The sequence below is a fragment of the Macaca fascicularis genome, chromosome 11 (assembly GCF_037993035.2).
Source record: "Macaca fascicularis isolate 582-1 chromosome 11, T2T-MFA8v1.1".
Classification (NCBI taxonomy): Eukaryota; Metazoa; Chordata; class Mammalia; order Primates; family Cercopithecidae; genus Macaca; species Macaca fascicularis.
The window spans coordinates 11,989,268-12,006,882 of NC_088385.1; the positions used below are offsets into that span (position 1 = coordinate 11,989,268).

General features: G+C 43.8%; 2 protein-coding genes across 21 annotated transcripts in view; one reads left to right on the forward strand and one right to left on the reverse strand.

The window, feature by feature from the left end:
• M6PR (mannose-6-phosphate receptor, cation dependent) lies at positions 1-9,524 on the forward strand. 9 transcript variants are annotated; one of them, XM_065523738.1, is made up of 9 exons: positions 1-178; positions 481-534; positions 2,834-2,950; positions 3,254-3,433; positions 4,065-4,231; positions 5,992-6,101; positions 6,367-6,497; positions 7,344-7,470; positions 8,983-9,524. In XM_065523738.1, the coding sequence occupies exons 4-9, from the start codon at positions 3,255-3,257 to the stop codon at positions 9,208-9,210; spliced, it is 942 nt and encodes a 313-aa protein (XP_065379810.1). In that variant the 5' UTR covers positions 1-178; positions 481-534; positions 2,834-2,950; position 3,254; the 3' UTR covers positions 9,211-9,524. The 9 variants fall into 9 exon arrangements, with proteins under 9 accessions (XP_065379810.1, XP_065379815.1, XP_065379811.1 ...); XM_065523743.1 differs by lacking the exon at positions 2,834-2,950 and having other exon boundaries at positions 7,946-9,524; XM_065523739.1 differs by lacking the exon at positions 2,834-2,950.
• The window catches only part of PHC1 (polyhomeotic homolog 1), a 27,193-nt gene continuing 17,995 nt past the window's right edge, over positions 8,418-17,615 (reverse strand). For all 12 annotated transcript variants that reach the window (XM_065523735.1, XM_065523731.1, XM_005570053.4 and 9 more), the window contains 8 exons: positions 16,810-17,594; positions 16,135-16,282; positions 15,666-15,877; positions 14,902-15,016; positions 13,158-13,266; positions 12,796-12,946; positions 12,115-12,346; positions 8,418-10,576 (listed from right to left, as the gene is read on the reverse strand). In XM_065523735.1, the coding sequence (XP_065379807.1) occupies positions 10,422-10,576; positions 12,115-12,346; positions 12,796-12,946; positions 13,158-13,266; positions 14,902-15,016; positions 15,666-15,877; positions 16,135-16,282; positions 16,810-17,594 (1,907 nt within the window). In that variant the 3' untranslated portion in view covers positions 8,418-10,421. The remainder of the gene's footprint in view (positions 10,577-12,114; positions 12,347-12,795; positions 12,947-13,157; positions 13,267-14,901; positions 15,017-15,665; positions 15,878-16,134; positions 16,283-16,809; positions 17,595-17,615) is intronic.

Sequence of the window (17,615 nt, forward strand, 5' to 3'; positions counted from 1 at the left end):
GCTTCCTGTTTCCGGTTCCCGGAGTGGGGCACATCCAGGCGCTAGGGGGAACGCTGGCCTCTGAAACTAGCTCTGGGATCGGGGTCTGCGGCCGGCCCCTAGCTGGCCCCGTCTCCCATCCCCAGACGGGTATTCACGGGGGATTCTGAGCTTTGGCTGCTCCAGTTCCCCGCGACACGTGAGTGTGAGGGGCGTGGAGGAGGAGGCGGGCTGGGGTGCGCTCACACTTAAGCGTCTATGACAGGAGCCGGGATCGCAATGGCTCCCTTGACCATGGTTCTAGCCAAAGATCTGGCTGAGGAGCCCTAAGAGTAGAATAGAGGCGGAGGCGTGGGGGCGGAGAGTCACGGAGTTCCGAAAGGTGTGAGGGAGAAAGGACTTCCAAAACCAGAGAGGGGATTTACGATACTTGGAAAGCAGGGAAAGGAAGATAACCCCAAGTATGGAGTCCGTTGGAGGTGTTCGTGGATTTATTTGTAGGAGGAATTTTGGCCTGCATCACGGTGGGAGGTCAAGTGGCATCATTTGGAGAAGGTATGGCTCCAAGCACTTGCAAAGTCGGGACACTGGACAGAGCGAGAATTACTAGCACCCTGGGAGAGGTTTGAGGGGGATGCGACTGTAATATGGATAAGAATGGCTGATGGACGGATTATCATGTGTTCCTCGTGGGGAGCTTCCGCTCTTGGGACAAAGCCACTACTTCTCTGAGGCTCCTTCTCTCTTGAGTTCTTTAAGCATTAGGCCTTTCAGCCAATTGGGACTGCTTTTCTAAAACTGTAGGCTGCTGGAGAAAAAGGGATAAGGACTGCTACATCAGAAAGGAGCCAGCGGGAAGACAGTAGAAATTCCACTGGAAAAATGGCCATGGCTGTCTTACCAGATGGGGAAGTGAGTGCTCCAGAGGCCCAGTGGTGTAAGCTGCTTCCCAATTGCTGGCTTAGTCATTGGCCACCCTAATAAAGGATAATTTTTAGCATTGCCAAATGGAATAGATGTGTCGTTAGAGAATAAGAAAATTGAAAGAGATTTTTCAAGATCATAAAATCCTGCTCCTTATTTCCAAAGTATATAGACAAACTCTTGTACCTTGAGAATCTAATTGTAGCATATTAAAAGGGGACTACCCAACCCTTCTATTTCGTTCTCTGATTGTTGCACTCCTATGTTTGTAAGTTTTCCAGCAGTTATCTTTATGCCACGAATCGTCTAAATTGCCCCAGTAACTTCACACACATAAAATATCTGTGTAATGTACAGCAAGTAATTTAATTCTGTAAAGCGTCAGTTTTCTCGTTTTAAAGTATGAAAAATTACACCTATTTTTCTGGGTTGTGAAGATTAATGAACATAATCTAGGTAAAACATTTAGCGCATTATGCCACTGAATCAAAGAGAAGCAGCTTAAATTTAAAGCCAAGCCTTAAGCAGGAAAGAAGAATACAGTATCAATTTATTACCCTAACTTTTTTAATAATAAGCAAATAAAAGATAGTTCAACTCAGCTAATGGCTGAGGTGTTTAACTTTTCATTCCTTCCTAATTTTGTGAGATTCCTTGTTCTAGTTTAGGAAAAGAAATCATCAACTGTCAGTTTTTAATTAGGTCCTGAGAGACTGACTGTAAAGGAAAATGGCAGGCTAAGTTAGTCTAGAAAAAGGAGCCTCCAATTTCTTTTTAGTGAGTCAGCTGGTCAAGTTGTGTGTTGAGCAGTGGGTTAACTTAGGGAAGGTGGTGGGAGTTGGAGGTCTAAGTTCTTTATTTCACCACCTATTCAGTCAACTGTGAGGAATCACTTCCCCTTCACTTCTTAGGAGGAAAAAAAAAGAACCCACAGTTTTGGTTGCCTACTCTCATCTCCAAAAAATTATTATGTGCATAGTGGAAATATACATGTAATGACAGACCATGAACTCTGGAGCCAGACTCTCTGGCTAATTCCACTAGCTGTGTCTCGGTTTTCTTATTGGTAAAATAGCAACAATAATTGTATTTACTCATAAGGTTGTGAGGATTAATTAGTTATTTAATATACGTTAAGTGCTTTGAACAGCACCTGGCCCAAGGCAGTAGTCTATTGTTGCCTGCTGTTGTGTGGTTTCAGTGCATTAAATGTGTTATAAGGGCCTTGGACCTCTTGGCTAGCTATGATTATTCTATGGCAACTACCATAATATTACAGTAGTGAATTGATGTTTGGGGTACAGGAAGTCAGGTAGACAATTTCCCGGAATTTGTTGCTTTAGTGGGATGTGGGAAATAGAAGGTCAGATGTTACTTTGTTTAGGGAAATGGGGAAAGTGCATTCAGGGTCAAGGTTGGAGCTTCCATTTTCCCATCTTCAAACTCATTAGTACCCATGAAAATTCTGCTTGTTTCAAGTTTTATATTTCAAAAATGCGGTGGAGTAAGTGGACCAGCATGAAAAAGAACTAGAGAACTTTAAAGAATATTCATACCAAAGCCCAGATTTGCAGCATTTTATTGTAAGTGAGAAAAGTTTAGAAGAGTTAAATCAGGAAACTGCCTGTGATACTGTTGGAATAAACAAGTAGCGATGGCCTGAGGGATCATTAACAGATATCAGAGTGAAGTGTTTTGCAAGGGTAAATCAGTCTGTACTGGATATGAGGATGGATTAGAGAAAACAAAATGTTAGGTTTTGGTGGGGGTTTTTTTTGCCAAAACCACAGTCACCTTTGCACCAACCTAGTAAGTTTGGGAAAGAGAGCTTGTGTTTTCATTCCTAGAGCAGTACAAGCAGCAGGTGAATTGAATTTACTCTATTGTAAAATGGCTTGGTGATTCCCAATTTGTTGTCATTGATTTGTAGCGTAAAAGACAACTGTACTTACTGGAAGTCTAGAAACCCTCGAGACTTGTGACCTGTAGAGGCCGAAGAGGTTTCAAAAGACTTCATCAAGCCATCAAACAGTAAAGAGGCAAGGAGGCAAGGATGGCTCCGTCCAAGCTGTCATCATTCTAAGTTTTCTTCATTTCCCTCTTCTCAACCTTGTAGTTTGTTCTGAAAGACTCACCTATACATTAGACTAAAAGTTAAATATAAATGAGTTTTCTGCTGCAGGTGCTCTTGTTACAGATATTAAAATGTACTATGTGTTGCATATGCCAGAGAATCGTGTACTTTCTGGATAGTCAAAATACCATCCATTTATTACACATTCATATGCTTTGTTTCTTTCCCCCTCTCCTGATCCTACCTGCCCTCCCCAACACACACTCTCTCCCAAAGGATGTTCCCTTTCTACAACTGCTGGAGGACTGGACTGCTACTGCTGTTACTTCTGGCCGTGGCAGTGAGAGAATCCTGGCAGGCAGAAGAAAAAACTTGCGACTTGGTAGGAGAAAAGGGTAAAGAGTCAGAGAAAGAATTGGCTCTAGTGAAGAGGCTGAAACCACTGTTTAATAAAAGGTAAATGAGAAGAACCTTAAAGAGCTTGAGAAAATATTTATGTTAAGGTCCTTTCTTACTGATTTTATTTGATAACGTGCTCTCTTTTATGATATAGAGCAAATTCTCAGCCCAGCTTTTAGTTGCCGTGTGCAGTTTTCTCATCTTTCACAGAAGAGTAGCTACTTCCAAGACTGGATCCAAGAGACTAGCTTGTAGAAATTTAAGCATTATTTGATACCTACGTATAATAGGACTTTAGAAATATCGGATAAACATATTTAGGCTGACACGTCATTGTAAGTGTCAGGGATCTTCAGTTATATAAATCTGAAGTTGGTCCCTAAGAAATGAGACTATCCCATGAACATGGGCCCTTATTCATTGGAACATGGTTACTAACAGGCATTCTAAAAATAACTAGAATACTGAGCTATCTTGGGTGGTGTATTTTAATAATTCATCATCAGCAATAAGGATGGTCTGTCAAGGTTATGAATATCTTAAAATTAAACAAATATTCACTCAGCCATGACCTCAAGTAAATCGAGCATGTTGTTTGTTTTGTTTTAATTAAAGGAAAAGGATGCTCTTATTCCTGAGGCTGATAGCTGGTAACTCTCCTCTTCTTTCTTCCCACTTCTCTTGACAGCTTTGAGAGCACTGTGGGCCAGGGTTCAGACACATACATCTACATCTTCAGGGTGTGCCGGGAAGCTGGCAACCACACTTCTGGGGCAGGCCTGGTGCAAATCAACAAAAGTAATGGGAAGGAGACAGTGGTAGGGAGACTCAACGAGACTCACATCTTCAACGGAAGTAAGAACACTCCCCTTCCTACTCTTGATTAACGAATTGATCCCAACCAATCCCTCTGACAATCCTGTATGTCGTGGCCCTTTCCAGTCTCTTCGGTATATCGTATGTGTGGTTCGGCACACCTGAGACTGTACTAGACCACAGGATGCCTAATTCCACAGCTCCTCTTTAAGTCACAGCTCAGGACAGTTGTGCATTACAATTAGTGAAAAACTTATGCAAAATGAAGACTAGCCAGAATTTGTTGTTGTTGTTGTTGTTTTGAGATGGAGTCTCTCTCTGTCACCCAGCCTGGAGTGCAGTGGCACAATCTGCAACCTCGGCCTCTTGGGTTCAAGCAATTCTCCAGCCTCAGCCTCCCGAGTAGCTGGGACTACAGGTGTGTGCCATCACGCCCAGCTAATTTTTGTATATTTAGCAGAGACGGGGTTTCACAATGTTGGCCACGATGGTCTTGATCTCTTGACCTCCTGATCTGCCCACCTCGGCCTCCCAAGGTGCTGGGATTACAGGCATGAACCACCGCTCCCAGCCAACTCTAGCCAGAATTCTATAGCCTAGAGTTCTTTTATTCACCCAAATACTTTTAATGAGTTTCACACTAGACTTAAAAATGCCAACCACCACCACTTTTCATCAGATTAATCAAAAGTTGACCAGTTAAATTTTAAGAGCTCAAACTTTTTTTGCAAACTACTCAGTCTGCAAAACTTTACCCACTGACTTTTGTGCTATGGTGGTGGTATTTCTTAAAAGTCGCATTGCTGGAGAGGACCATGTAAGCACCTATGGTCCAATTCCCTCCCATACAGATAAATAACTAAGTTATACAGAGTAGCTATTTACTCCTGGTAAATAATACAATAAAAAAATAACAAAAGGATTTGGGGCTAGGGGTTATGTGACTAGGTTCTCCTCCTATTTCCTAATCCTGTGACTGGAAAGTCATATCACCTTTTGACTTTATTTTCTCATATGCAAAACGAGGAGCATTCACCTCACAATTATTGAATCAAATGATATTTTGCAAAATAACTGAACACAGTAAATACTAAAGAGGAGATATACATTCCAATCTTAAATATCTGCTTTGAATTTATCTGGGGCTAAGTTGAAATCTTAGATGGGCTTACCCCTGCTGCTCAGCCATTGTATGGAACCTCTTTTTTCGCTTTTAGAAGATATTCAGAAAATGAATCAGTGTTAAGGTATGGATCATAATTGCTTTTGCATTGTCAGCTGCCTACCTTTAATGTTAAAAATTAAGATTATTCTTTTTTTTTTTTTTTTTTTTTTTGAGATGGAGTCTTGCTCTGCCACCCAGGCTGGAGTGCAGTGGCCGGATCTCAGCTACTGCAAGCTCTGCCTCCCGGGTTCCCGCCATTCTCCTGCCTCAGCCACCCAAGTAGCTGGGACTACAGTCGCCCGCCACCTCGCCCGGCTAGCTTTTTGTATTTTTTAGTAGAGACGGGGTTTCACCGTGTTAGCCAAGATGGTCTCGATCTCCTGACCTCGTGATCCGCCCGTCTCGGCCTACGATTATTCTTAAATGAATATCTGATTCCTGTCTTAAGGGAACACAAGTCTTTGTAAGCAAACAAGTTTAGCTTGGCATTTCTGGTGTACCGAGTTCATACTGATGAGGCTTGTTTACTTGTAACCAATTGCAATGAATTACTCAATTCCACTCTGCCATACCACCCAGATCTGCCTCTGCTTTTCCCCCACGCCATAGCTCCATTTTCCTTGTCCCTCCTCAGGTAATTGGATCATGCTGATCTATAAAGGGGGTGATGAATATGACAACCACTGTGGCAAGGAGCAGCGTCGTGCAGTGGTGATGATCTCCTGCAATCGACACACCCTAGCGGTGAGGCACCCTGGGTTGTATAAGGCGGGGGAGGAGATTGAAAGGACTGACGTGAGGTGGGGGAGAATATCCAGAGGGGACACAATACATTGGAATGGACATTAGAATACTAGCAGCTCAGTTTCTCTCTGTGTCAGACACGCATCTTCCATGGAAAATAGGCTGCTGAACTAGGAAGGAGCAGGTATTTTGGGGGTTTTTTATTTTGTTGCATAGGAGTCAAAACACTTTACCACCTAAATGTGTTATGCCGTCTCATCATCAGGACAATTTTAACCCTGTGTCTGAGGAGCGGGGCAAAGTCCAAGATTGTTTCTACCTCTTTGAGATGGATAGCAGCCTGGCCTGTTCCCCAGAGATCTCCCACCTCAGTGTGGGTTCTATCTTACTTGTCACGTGAGTATGCCTTATCAGAACAGACCTTCTTTCCTTTTGTTTTTAAGATCAGTAACTATATGGTGGTACATAAGCACAAATTGTACATGTGTATATTATACTGTAATTGATGGGGATGACTTTTTAAATCCTCTGGCTATAAAATAATTCTGCCAGGTCACAGTGGCTCACACCTGTAATCCCAGCACTTTGGGAAGCCAAGGCAGGTGGATCACCTAAGGTCAGGAGTTTGAGACCAGCCTGACCTACATGGTGAAACCCTGTCTCTACTAAAAATACAAAATTAGCCAGCACAGTGGCACATGCCTATAATCCCAGCTACTTGGTAGGCTGAGGCAGTAGAATCACTTGAACCTGTGAGGTGGAGGTTGCCGTGAGCTGAGGTCGCACCGTTGTACTCCAGCCTGGGCAACAAGGGCAAAACTGCATCTCAAAAAAAAAAAAAAAAAACTGACTATGCAAGTTTTTTTTAAATGAGATTTAATGTTTAGTTGCCGGTATAGATTTGCATTTGGAGGTGCTTTTTTCCCCTGCTGGAGGACTAGGCAATTTTTATATTATTTCATTCGATTATCAGAACTTTTAGAGAAATGGAATCATATACTTAACGGTGATTATTCTTGGCCATAGAATCACACCCTGTCACACTTTGGGCCTTTGTTTCTCTTGGACTGACAGCACTCTAATTGGTTTTCTAAGAGCTACCAGCCCCCTTTTTCATTTAGTGTCACTACTCATTTTTCCTTTTCAGGGAATGTATCTTAGGAAACAGCTAACGATAAATACAGAGGTTATCCTGAGTTTTACTAGTTCTCAGTTCTTAAGTATAGACTTCTTTCTCTACAGGTTTGCGTCACTGGTTGCTGTTTATGTTGTTGGGGGGTTCCTATACCAGCGACTGGTGGTGGGAGCCAAAGGAATGGAGCAGTTTCCTCACTTAGCCTTCTGGCAGGATCTTGGAAATCTGGTAGCAGTAAGTAACAGGGCAGCTGGTTGAATTTGTAGCCTGCAAACAAGGCTGGGTGACCAACCATCCTGGTCTGCTCACACTGAGGGGGTTCCTGGGACACAGGACATGGAGTGCTAAAACCACAAAAGTCCCAGTAAACAAGACGGTTGCCCTAGTACAAAGTAGTAAGTGGCATAGCATCCGTTTCTGGCCTTGGTAAGAAATTGCTGAAAGAGCAACACTGTTGATGACCAGGTGGGCTCTTCTAAATCTGATTTAGCTTTTAAGTGGGCCTGGGTGGGAAGAAGGGAAGGCCTAAGAAGAAACTTTTTCTCCTGTTGTCCCAAATTGAATTTAGGCTGATTGTCACATCTTTTAGGTTTTCTCATTATCCCTGTAGAAAACCAATTCTTGCCACATTCCTAGACCATAAGTACATTTTTCTCATAACCTAAAGTTGGATGCTCCAAATTATTATTATTTTTTTTCTCCCCTACAGGATGGCTGTGACTTTGTCTGCCGTTCTAAACCTCGAAATGTGCCTGCAGCATATCGTGGTGTGGGGGATGACCAGCTGGGGGAGGAGTCAGAAGAAAGGGATGACCATTTATTACCAATGTAGATTGCACTTTATATGTCCAGCCTCTTCCTCAGTCCCCCAAACCAAAGCTACACAGCCAGATTTCTCAAGCAGTCTCAACTCCAGTCTCTCATCTCACCCTTACTATTGCTCTTGCTTTCCAGTTTGCTTTTGATTTGCATCTTCTCACTAGTAAAACTGCCTTCCCTTTGTTCCTTATTTTCTGTTTTTTCTCTAGCGAGGTACAGTTGTAAGTCAGACTTAATATTAATAGGGCCTGTGAAAACAGGCTTTTGCATTGTCTCTTGACATCACAAGGTACAACAGGCATATGGGCAAAATGGTGTGGCAGGCTCACTGGCCCTTTGTTTTTTAAACACATTTTCACAAGTTTTTGAGACACTGGATTTCTTTAATTAAAAAAAAAATGCCAAGAAACATTATTTATACAGGTTTGATTGCTTTCATGTTGTTATTCTGTACCCTATAGTAGTCTCCATGAGAATCTGGTATTTCTTGCTGCTTGGAACTACTTTGCAGTGATTACTTGGTTGCAGTCCAAGTACTCTCATTTAGTCTGAGCCTGGAGATGTTCTAGACTTGCTTCTCCCACCTCTGGGATTAGGACAGGAAAAATGTGAAATTTCCCTTTACAGGATTATACGGTACCATCACATCATTTGTGGAAATTGGGGTAACTGTATAGCTGGGATTGGGCCATGGATTGTGGTCTTATCTGTCCATATACAGCCAAAATGCCTATCCAGAAATCCAGTCCACTGGAAAGGAAAATTGGAACTCCTGTGCCACAGGGGTTCCAGAAAAGGGAAGTCACTTTACCTTGCGGTGGTGGGATCCTGATGTCTTTCTTCCATTTGTAGTAAAAGCTGGTAAAGCTTTTCTTACTCCTGGTTCCCTATACCAGTATTTCTAAACGTGTCGCACTTTCTCCACAGGCATGTGGTTTTGACCTTTTTTTCAATCTTCTGGAAAGGGAATGGAAGCAGAAGTGGGACATCGAGGGCTCTGCTGTCCTCTGCGCTGGGTGTGGAATGCTGCTGCACCTGTCCCTTCTGCTGGCTCAGGGAAGTGTCTTCTTGCCCACATTTCTGTGGGGAAAGGTTTTTAATCCTCCGATGCTTCCATGTTCCTGTTTAGGCCATGTGCCCAGAAACCTGGACTGATCTTTCTGTAATAGTGAACCCCTGGGCCACTGAAGAGTAATATGGCTCCACTGGACACAAAAGAGGAATGGAATCAATAGGCAGGGGGCCTTTTCTAAGCCTTAGGAAAAGAAAATGAAACTATTTCATCTTTGGACTTTTCAATACTATTGGAGTGATTTTTTCTTTCTAAACAGGGAAAATAATGTTACAAAAGCATCTTTTTTGTTATTTGTTTGCATCCCTCCCCCCCCACACCCTGGTGTTTTAAAATGAAGAAAAAAAAACATCACTTTTTGTACAAAAACTCGTAATGATTAAAAAAACAAACAAAACATATTGGCCTAGTCATTTGTGTGAACGTGGGCAAAGACTGGAATAGAGTAAGACAACTGAAACCGATTTTCATCCTTTTACTGAGGAAAAAAATATTTAATATTTTTGTTGTATAAGGAATAGTGCCTAAGGCAGGTACTTATACTCCTGACCTTAGCCCCACGCACTCTGGTTTTATACAGCTATAGGACAGAGCAGAGTTGGAACTGAAAAATAGGGTACAAAATAACAAATTGGAGGGGAACAGTGGGATGCAGAAAGAATGAGCAGCCACATATGCCCCAGTCAAATACTTTTAGTCCCTGCAGCATAAGAAAGATGCCAATCAAGTCTCTACACTGGCTGGGGATCCTGCCGGGAGAAAAGATTCAATCACAAGGGAGTAAGTGACAACAAAGAGAAAACTCTGAGCCACAGCTACACTGGCAGAGGGCGTACCAGATTTTGCTACTTGTGTCACACAAGCTAGAAAAACCCTACCTCTCCCATTGGGCAGGCAGCCTAACATTCCACCCAGTTCCTTGCCTTACCATACTATGTATTCCTCCTCTTGGAGGATTAAGACCTGGGCTAAATGCTCCATTCCAGGATAAGGCTGAGCAGTCCTAGTTCTCTAGACTGCCTCTTTTATAAAGATTGGATTAAGGTAGGTGGAAATGGTGAGAATTGTAAAGATTTTACAAAATAAAGTAGAACCCAGAGAAAATGTCAAAGCTGCCGCCATGTAGCACCAGCAACCAATTCTTGCACTTCTCTTCCCTGTCTCAGTAATCCCCTACAGAAGGTTACATGATTGGAACAGCTCTTTCTTCCCTGCAAAATCTCTGCTGGTACCAGGTTATAACCTGGACAGTGGGGAGTGTCTGCCTTAGGCTGGTTTGTGCAACAGGGCCACCTTAGGTCTCCTTGAGGACATTTATCTTGGCGCAGATCTTGAGGGCAGGGCCCAGCTTGATGTTCATGGCACTCATAAGATGTTCTTCTTTAAGTAATAAAAGGGCCTGTCCATCAATCTCCTGTGAGCGAAATTCCTCCGCAATCTCTTGGCAGCCTAGAAGAAATGGTGAGAACATGTAGGTAGTGCCGGATGATAGGAGGAGGGAAACTAAATGAAACTGAGGTCTAGCAATGATTAATTCCAAAGTACTTGTCCTAAATTCAGTAATACGAAGTCAGATGGCAAGCTTTAAAAGGAAAATGAAATTAGAAAGAATTGGCTATTTAAAAAATGGCAGAGGCTCACACCTGTAATCCCAGCATTTTGGGAGACCAGGGTAGGCAGATCCCTTGAGCCCAGGAGTTGACCATCCTGGGCAACATGGCAAAACCTTGACTCTATAAACACAAAAGTTAGCTGGGCATGGTGGTGCATGCCTATAGTCCCAGCTACTTGGGAAACTGAAGCAGGAGGATCATTTGAGCCCAGGATGCAGAGGTTGCAGTGTGCCAAAATTCATGCCACAGCACTCCAGCCTCGGTGGCAGAGTAAGACTGTCTCAAAACGACAACAACAACAAAGCCAAGGTCCAAGACCAAGAAAGGAAAAGCAACTAAATTGTTCAACCACAGAAATAACTTCATTCAAATAGCGTGGAGATGGGAGAAAGCGAGAGAACAAAAAAGCATGTTTTCTTTTATACTGGCAAAAAGATTCTTTGTGATCTTTTTGTTTAAGGGCCCAGAATTGAGACAAATAGCAAGAAGGGTAGGGTAATTTTCATTTCTGGAGAAAACTCTTTGTCAAGAATAGCATATAGGCTGAGTGCGGTGGCTCACACCTATAATCTCAGCACTTTGGGAGGCCAAGGCAAAAGGATCTCTTGAGCCCAGGACTCCAAGACCAGCCTGGACAACATAGGGAAACCCTGCCTCTGTTTAAAAAACAAACAAACAGGCCGGGCGCGGTGGCTCAAGCCTGTAATCCCAGCACTTTGGGAGGCCAAGACGGGCGGATCACGAGTTCAGGAGATCGAGACCATCCTGGCTAACACGGTGAAACCCTGTCTCTACTAAAATACAAAAAAAAAATTAGCCGGGCGAGGTGGCGGGCGCCTGTACTCCCTGCTACTCGGGAGGCTGAGGCAGGAGAATGGCCTAAACCCAGGAGGCGGGGCTTGCAGTGAGCTGAGATCCGGCCATTGCACTCCAGCCTGGGCAACAGAGCTAGACTCCGTCTCAAAAAACAAACAAACAAACAAACAAAAAAGACTAGCAAACAAGCCCTCTTTGAAGAGTGGGGCAACAATAGCCACTTAGTTTCTAATACCCTGCTCCACTGAAAAAAAAATTTTCTCCATGGTAGGTATCATAATTACACATAAAAAATATTTTATCCAAAAATTTAGTGAGAAATGCAGCTACATCATGAAATATGAGAATCAAACACTGTAAAATTACTGACACTATAGAAGATAATGTCAACCCAGAAAAAAATTAGGAAGTCAACTTGAATAAATATTAGGAGTAGAGCCGCTATATTAGCATTCAAGCTCCCACTGCTTTAAAGTCAATTACTTTCCCTCTTATCAAGGCCCCTGCGGGATGATGTAAGGAAAACAACCTGGGTTCTGTTGAAGAGAGGGTCAGTACCTTGGAGAGAAGCAATAAACTCGTACACCTCCTCTACACTCCAACGGCTGGGATTACTGGACAGGAACACAGGGTTGATGCCATGTAATTCTGGTGTAGGTGGAGCTGTATTGGGATTCCCCAGATCACGTTCTCCATGCGCAGCTCTTACTGATAAAGGCCCAGGAGATGTTGGAGAGAGTGCTTCATCATAACTGGAATTATCTGAACCTCGGCTAGAGTCTTCTTGACCCTATAGGGAAAATAGCAAACCAGTGAGGTCAGTGTCAAAGGTTTATTCCCCTCTCTCTCTTCCCAAACCACCCTGGATTGGGCGTAGAAGAAAAACTAATCTTACCACATATGAAATAAGCAGCACTTTATTTGCAAATGCCCAAAATCTACTCTCAAGTGTCTTTTAAATAGAAACTGTATCACCTCCTTGATTCTCCCCATGACCTAACAATTGATCTATTTTCTCTACTCAAGTACAGTGTAAGGATTAATGGATATATGAACCAGTAGTTAGGTAAGAGGTCCAGACACAAAGGGGGTCAGGGTCTCTTGGAATTTGGAGTAATGCAATCAATGTGAAACCAGAGTTCTCACCTCACACCCTCTTACCTGGGCAAATGAATTGCCCTGTAGGGAAAGAAAAAAGACCCACTTTAAAGGCATCTGGCTCTGCAACAAGCAGCTCACCCGGTGGCACTTGCCCTGAATCTTGGCACGGGCAATGTCAGAGGAGCTGCGGCGGGGTCCACGCCTGCGAACGCGAGCGTAGTTGGCTTCTTGAAACTCTTTCATTTTTTTCCTCTTCAGCCGGAACTGATGGCTACAGCTCACATTGTACCTACAGGACAGGGCACATACAGGATGTCAATAGTGCCACAGAAGACTACCCTGCTCTAAATGTGAATTGCTGCTTATGAGCTGATTTGGGGAAGGGAATAAAAGCAAGGAGGCAGACATAAAATATCAGCTATGAGACGATCCTGGGGAAGGGGTGTAACATTAGATGGAGATATCAGTGCTGAGGGCAAGGAGGAGGGTGCCCAGAGTACCTCTTAGCGCAAGTCATGGAGCAGAACCTCTTAGAGCCACGAAACTGCTCTGCGGGGGCGTACTTCCCACAGTACTCGCACTTCAGGAGATTCGCCTTCTTATCTAACTCTAAAAAACAAGGCATTGCTGGACAGTCACCATGGGTTTCTGCTGCCCCTCAAGCAATCATTAGGCTCAGAGCTGGATTCTAAAATTATTCTCAGGGTTTACCCCCAAAAACCTACACAACCCAGTTGAGAATCCCTAAAACACAAAGTTCAAAATCTAAAACCATGAAGACGTGTCCCTTGAGAACTTTATGACATCTTCCTAATCTTAAGCCAAACTCTTTCCATTTTAGATGTCTTACTAATTTTATCCTAATTCACACTCTTAGATTTCAGATATGATTCAACTTCTGAGGAAAGAGGAACTAATTACTAATGCCTAGGAAGATATAAGATCCATCTACCACAAGGATTTCCAAAAGCAGGGGGAAAATGTAAATAAGAGTCCTTAAGACAGATTATAAAATCTAGAATAAGGAGAACTGGAAATTAAAGACATAAACGTCCTATTTTAGATCATCTTTTGAAAAAAAAATTTTTTTGAGACCGGGTCTCACTCTGTCATCCGGGCTGGACTGCCGTGGCACTATCTTGGATCGCTGCAACCTCCACCTCCCCGGCTCAAGCGATCCTCCCACCTTGGCCTCCCAAGTAGCTGGGACTACAGGCACGTGCCACAATGCCCAGTTAATTTTTATATTTTTTTGTAGAGAGAAGGTTTCACTATGTTGCTCAGGCTGGTCTCAAACTCCTGAGCTCAAGAAATCCACCGGTCTTGGCCTCCCAAAGTGCTGGAATTATAGGTGAGAGTCGTCACACTCGGCCAAAAAATACATCTATAGAGTAAAGAATAATTCAGGGGCTGGGCGCGGTGGCTCACGCCTGCAATCCCAGCACTTCGGGAGGCCGAGGCGGGCAGATCACCTGAGGTGGGGAGTTGGAAACTAGCCTGACCAACACGCAGAAACCCCATCTCTACTAAAAACACAAAAATTAGTCGGGTGTGGTGGCGCATGCCTGTAATCCCAGTTACTTAGGAGGCTGAGGCAGGAGAATCGCTTGAACCCAGAAGGCGGTGGTTGCAGTGAGCCAAGATCACACCATTGCACTCCAGCCTGGGCAACAAGGGCAAAACTCCATCTCAAAAAAAATAATAACAATTCAAAAGGTTACTTTAGCTGGATAAATTCCCCTAACCTTATATAACTCCTTTTCTGTGATTCTACATACTCTGATATATAATATGGCTTCTATGTGTAGACGGACTTCATTTTATCCCTACTTTTTTTTTTTTTTTTTTTTTTGAGACAGAGTCTCGCTCTGTCGCCCAGGCTGGAGTGCAGTGGCGCGATCTTGGCTCACTTCACTGCAACCTCCACCTCCCAGGTTCAAGTGATTCTCCTGCCTCAGCCTCCTGAGTAGCTGGGACTATAGGCGCCCGCTGCCACACCAGGCTAATTTTTGTATTTGTAGTAGAGACAGGGTTTCACTAAGTTGGCCAGACTGGTCTCGAACTCCTGATCTCAGGTGACGTGCCTGCCTTGGTCTCCCAAAGTGCTGGGATTATAGGCATGAGCCACCATGCCAGGCCTTATTTCTACTTTAAATAAACAGGTAACTACTATTTTACACTGAGTCCTCAAACACATCTCCACAAGCCTCCTTCCCCTAAATGGGTCTCTAAATAAATACTCACCGGCAGAGGGGCTGTCTACTCCCAAAGGGCCACCTGACTGATTCTCAGTCAGCCCTGTCGGAAGGCCAGTCTGTAGTGGCTTCTCAGACTCCTTCAGTAACTGAGAACAACCCACCTGTCCCAGAAAACATTTAGAATTAAGTTAGCCTGATCCCTTTCTGCTTCTCTATAGCTTTCCCCAACATTTCCCAATCAATATTATGTCTTTGCTTGGATCTCTGAGTTAAAGACCAAGTCTGGTTCAGAGAGAATCACTTTCAATATGTTAATCATTTAAGAGTGGTAACTGGTCTCTATACAATAGTTTGGAAATGAAAAAAAAAAGTAGTAACTGGCTTTTCTTTCCAGATAAGCCAATGGAGAACAGGTTCCTACACCGGCTCCCTATTTTGTCCTCTTCCTTCCTATGGCGCTGAAAATGCCCTAGGAGTCAAGACACCTCAGTTCTAGTCCTGGTTCTACAAACCCTAGGAAAGCTCCTTAACTTCACTACTGTTCTATTCATTATAAAACAAACTAGTTAATCTAACTAAACATTACAGTTTTAAAGGTTACTTTCTTCCTTTTTTTCTCCTCTTCCTAACATTTTCATTTTATGCTTCACACACTCCTCTTCCTTTCCTTCTTTATAACTAAATAAACAGCGTAACTGAACCATTCTTTAATTAAATAGTTCTGTGCCTTTTATTTTTACTGGAGTTTGAAAAGACAACAATCAAACCAAGTCCCCACTTCAAAGTCCCACCTTGTGGCCCTGCCCTCACCGGGAAAGGTTCTGCTCCTTCCTGGATAACAAAGCCTTCAATGATGTGGGTGAGAATCTGGGGCTTCACGATGGCCTGTGGGGGTTTTGAGTCACCCATCTGTCTAGACACCATGGCTAGTGTAGGAGGCGGTACTGATGGGGCAGGGGTCAAGGCTACTAGTTCACTGCCTGGGGTATTAGCATTCATATTAGCCACTGATTCAGCTTTTTCTGGAAAATAAACACAGATTAAGCAATAGACATGAGATGAAATATTGATCCATCTATTAGTTGAGCCGGCATGATCTTCCATAATAATCTATGTTTACCCTTGACAATTCACCCTGGATTCCCTGTTTTTGGATCTATTCATTTGTCCACCAACTTCTGGTCCATTTTCTACTCAACCAGATTTATCTTTTAGCTCACTCAGAACATTTCTCTACTCTGTGTGCACTACAACAGCATTTTAGAAGTCAGTTACTCACCTCCAAGACTGCTCTTCTCATCCATGACTTTTGGGCTCTCTGCTACTGGAGATGCCTTGGCAGGAAGCATTGAACCCAACGTGGAGACATCATCTCTCTCCTCCTCAGAGTCAGCCTTGCGTTTGACAGGCAATGTTTGGGGTTTACCCTATAGAGTAAAGAAGAGGAAAGAAACAAAGATGTACAAATGAAGGATAACAAGGAACCACAATTATTACCATAAATAATCTCTTTCAAAGAAAATTTTCTTAGTTCCAGATTTGCCAATTTATCTACTTCCCATGGTACACTAAAATTCCTGGTCATTCCTAATAACTTTACATCAGGACAAAAGAAAATGTAACATGATTTAGTCCTGACCTAGGTCTTGAGACCCTATATTCATGCAGACCAACCAAGAACTGTTGTTTTTTCAAGGACTGATTTGGTTAAGGCTATCTTGATCTAACTTATTACATACCCAAAACCCAGAATAGTATCAGTAACAAATTTAGGAGTATAAAGTTCAGATATTATACATATTAATGTGTCACTCTCTTACAGAAAAAGCAGATAAATACCAGTATTAACCCTCTTAACTCTTTATTCCCCTATTAAATTAAGCTCTATTTCCACTCAGCCCCAGGTCCACTCTCATGCATAATAGTGCCCTCAAAACCATCAGACATCACTCACCGGCAAGTGCACAGACTGCATATAGAAGGCAGCAGGGACCTGGGCTACAACAGGTGAGGAGGTGGTAGCCCCACCCTTCACCACATGTGCTGTCCCCTGCACAGGAGCAAGGGTCATCCCAGGGGCCAATGTGGGAGGGCACTCCTGCAGTGCACCAGGAGCCTGGGATGAAGGTGGCGAGGAGGCCAAATGGGCCTGACCAGACTGCACTGGACCTGGCATCCCCCGGGAAGTAGGTACAGCAGCTGCCAGCTGTGCCAACCCCAAAGCCTGTGCCTGGGCTGTACCTGGCTGTCGAGTGCCTACAACTTGCACTGGGATATGGGGTGGTGGTTGCTGGGTAGCTGACATCTTAGCAGTCCCTAACTGAGGTGGCTTGATAGGTGCTACAGGTGGTTTGGATTGGATGGGAATTGGTGGCTTAGGGGCTGCATCAGGTGGAAGAGACAAGGGTGAAGACTGAAGCATGGGCTGAACGACCAGGGTTTGGGCTTGCTGCTGGGACTGCGAAGGTGGGACCTGCTGAGTAGGTGGGACCTGTGGTGGCTGAGGGGCAGTGAGAGTGGTGGCTTGCGGCTGCTGCTGTTGCTGCTGCTGCTGTTGTTGCTGCTGCTGCTGCGCCAACTGGAGGTGTGTAGCTGTGTGAAGGAGCTGAGACTGACGATGCTGGAACTGCTGCTGGTGGTGGATGGCAATCTGCTGCTGGATCACCACCTGTTTCTGCTGGAGGTGGATCTGTTGCTGTTGCTGAATCAGTGAATGGGGCTGGATTTGTGTGTAGGTGGCTGTAGGAACAATCCCAGAAC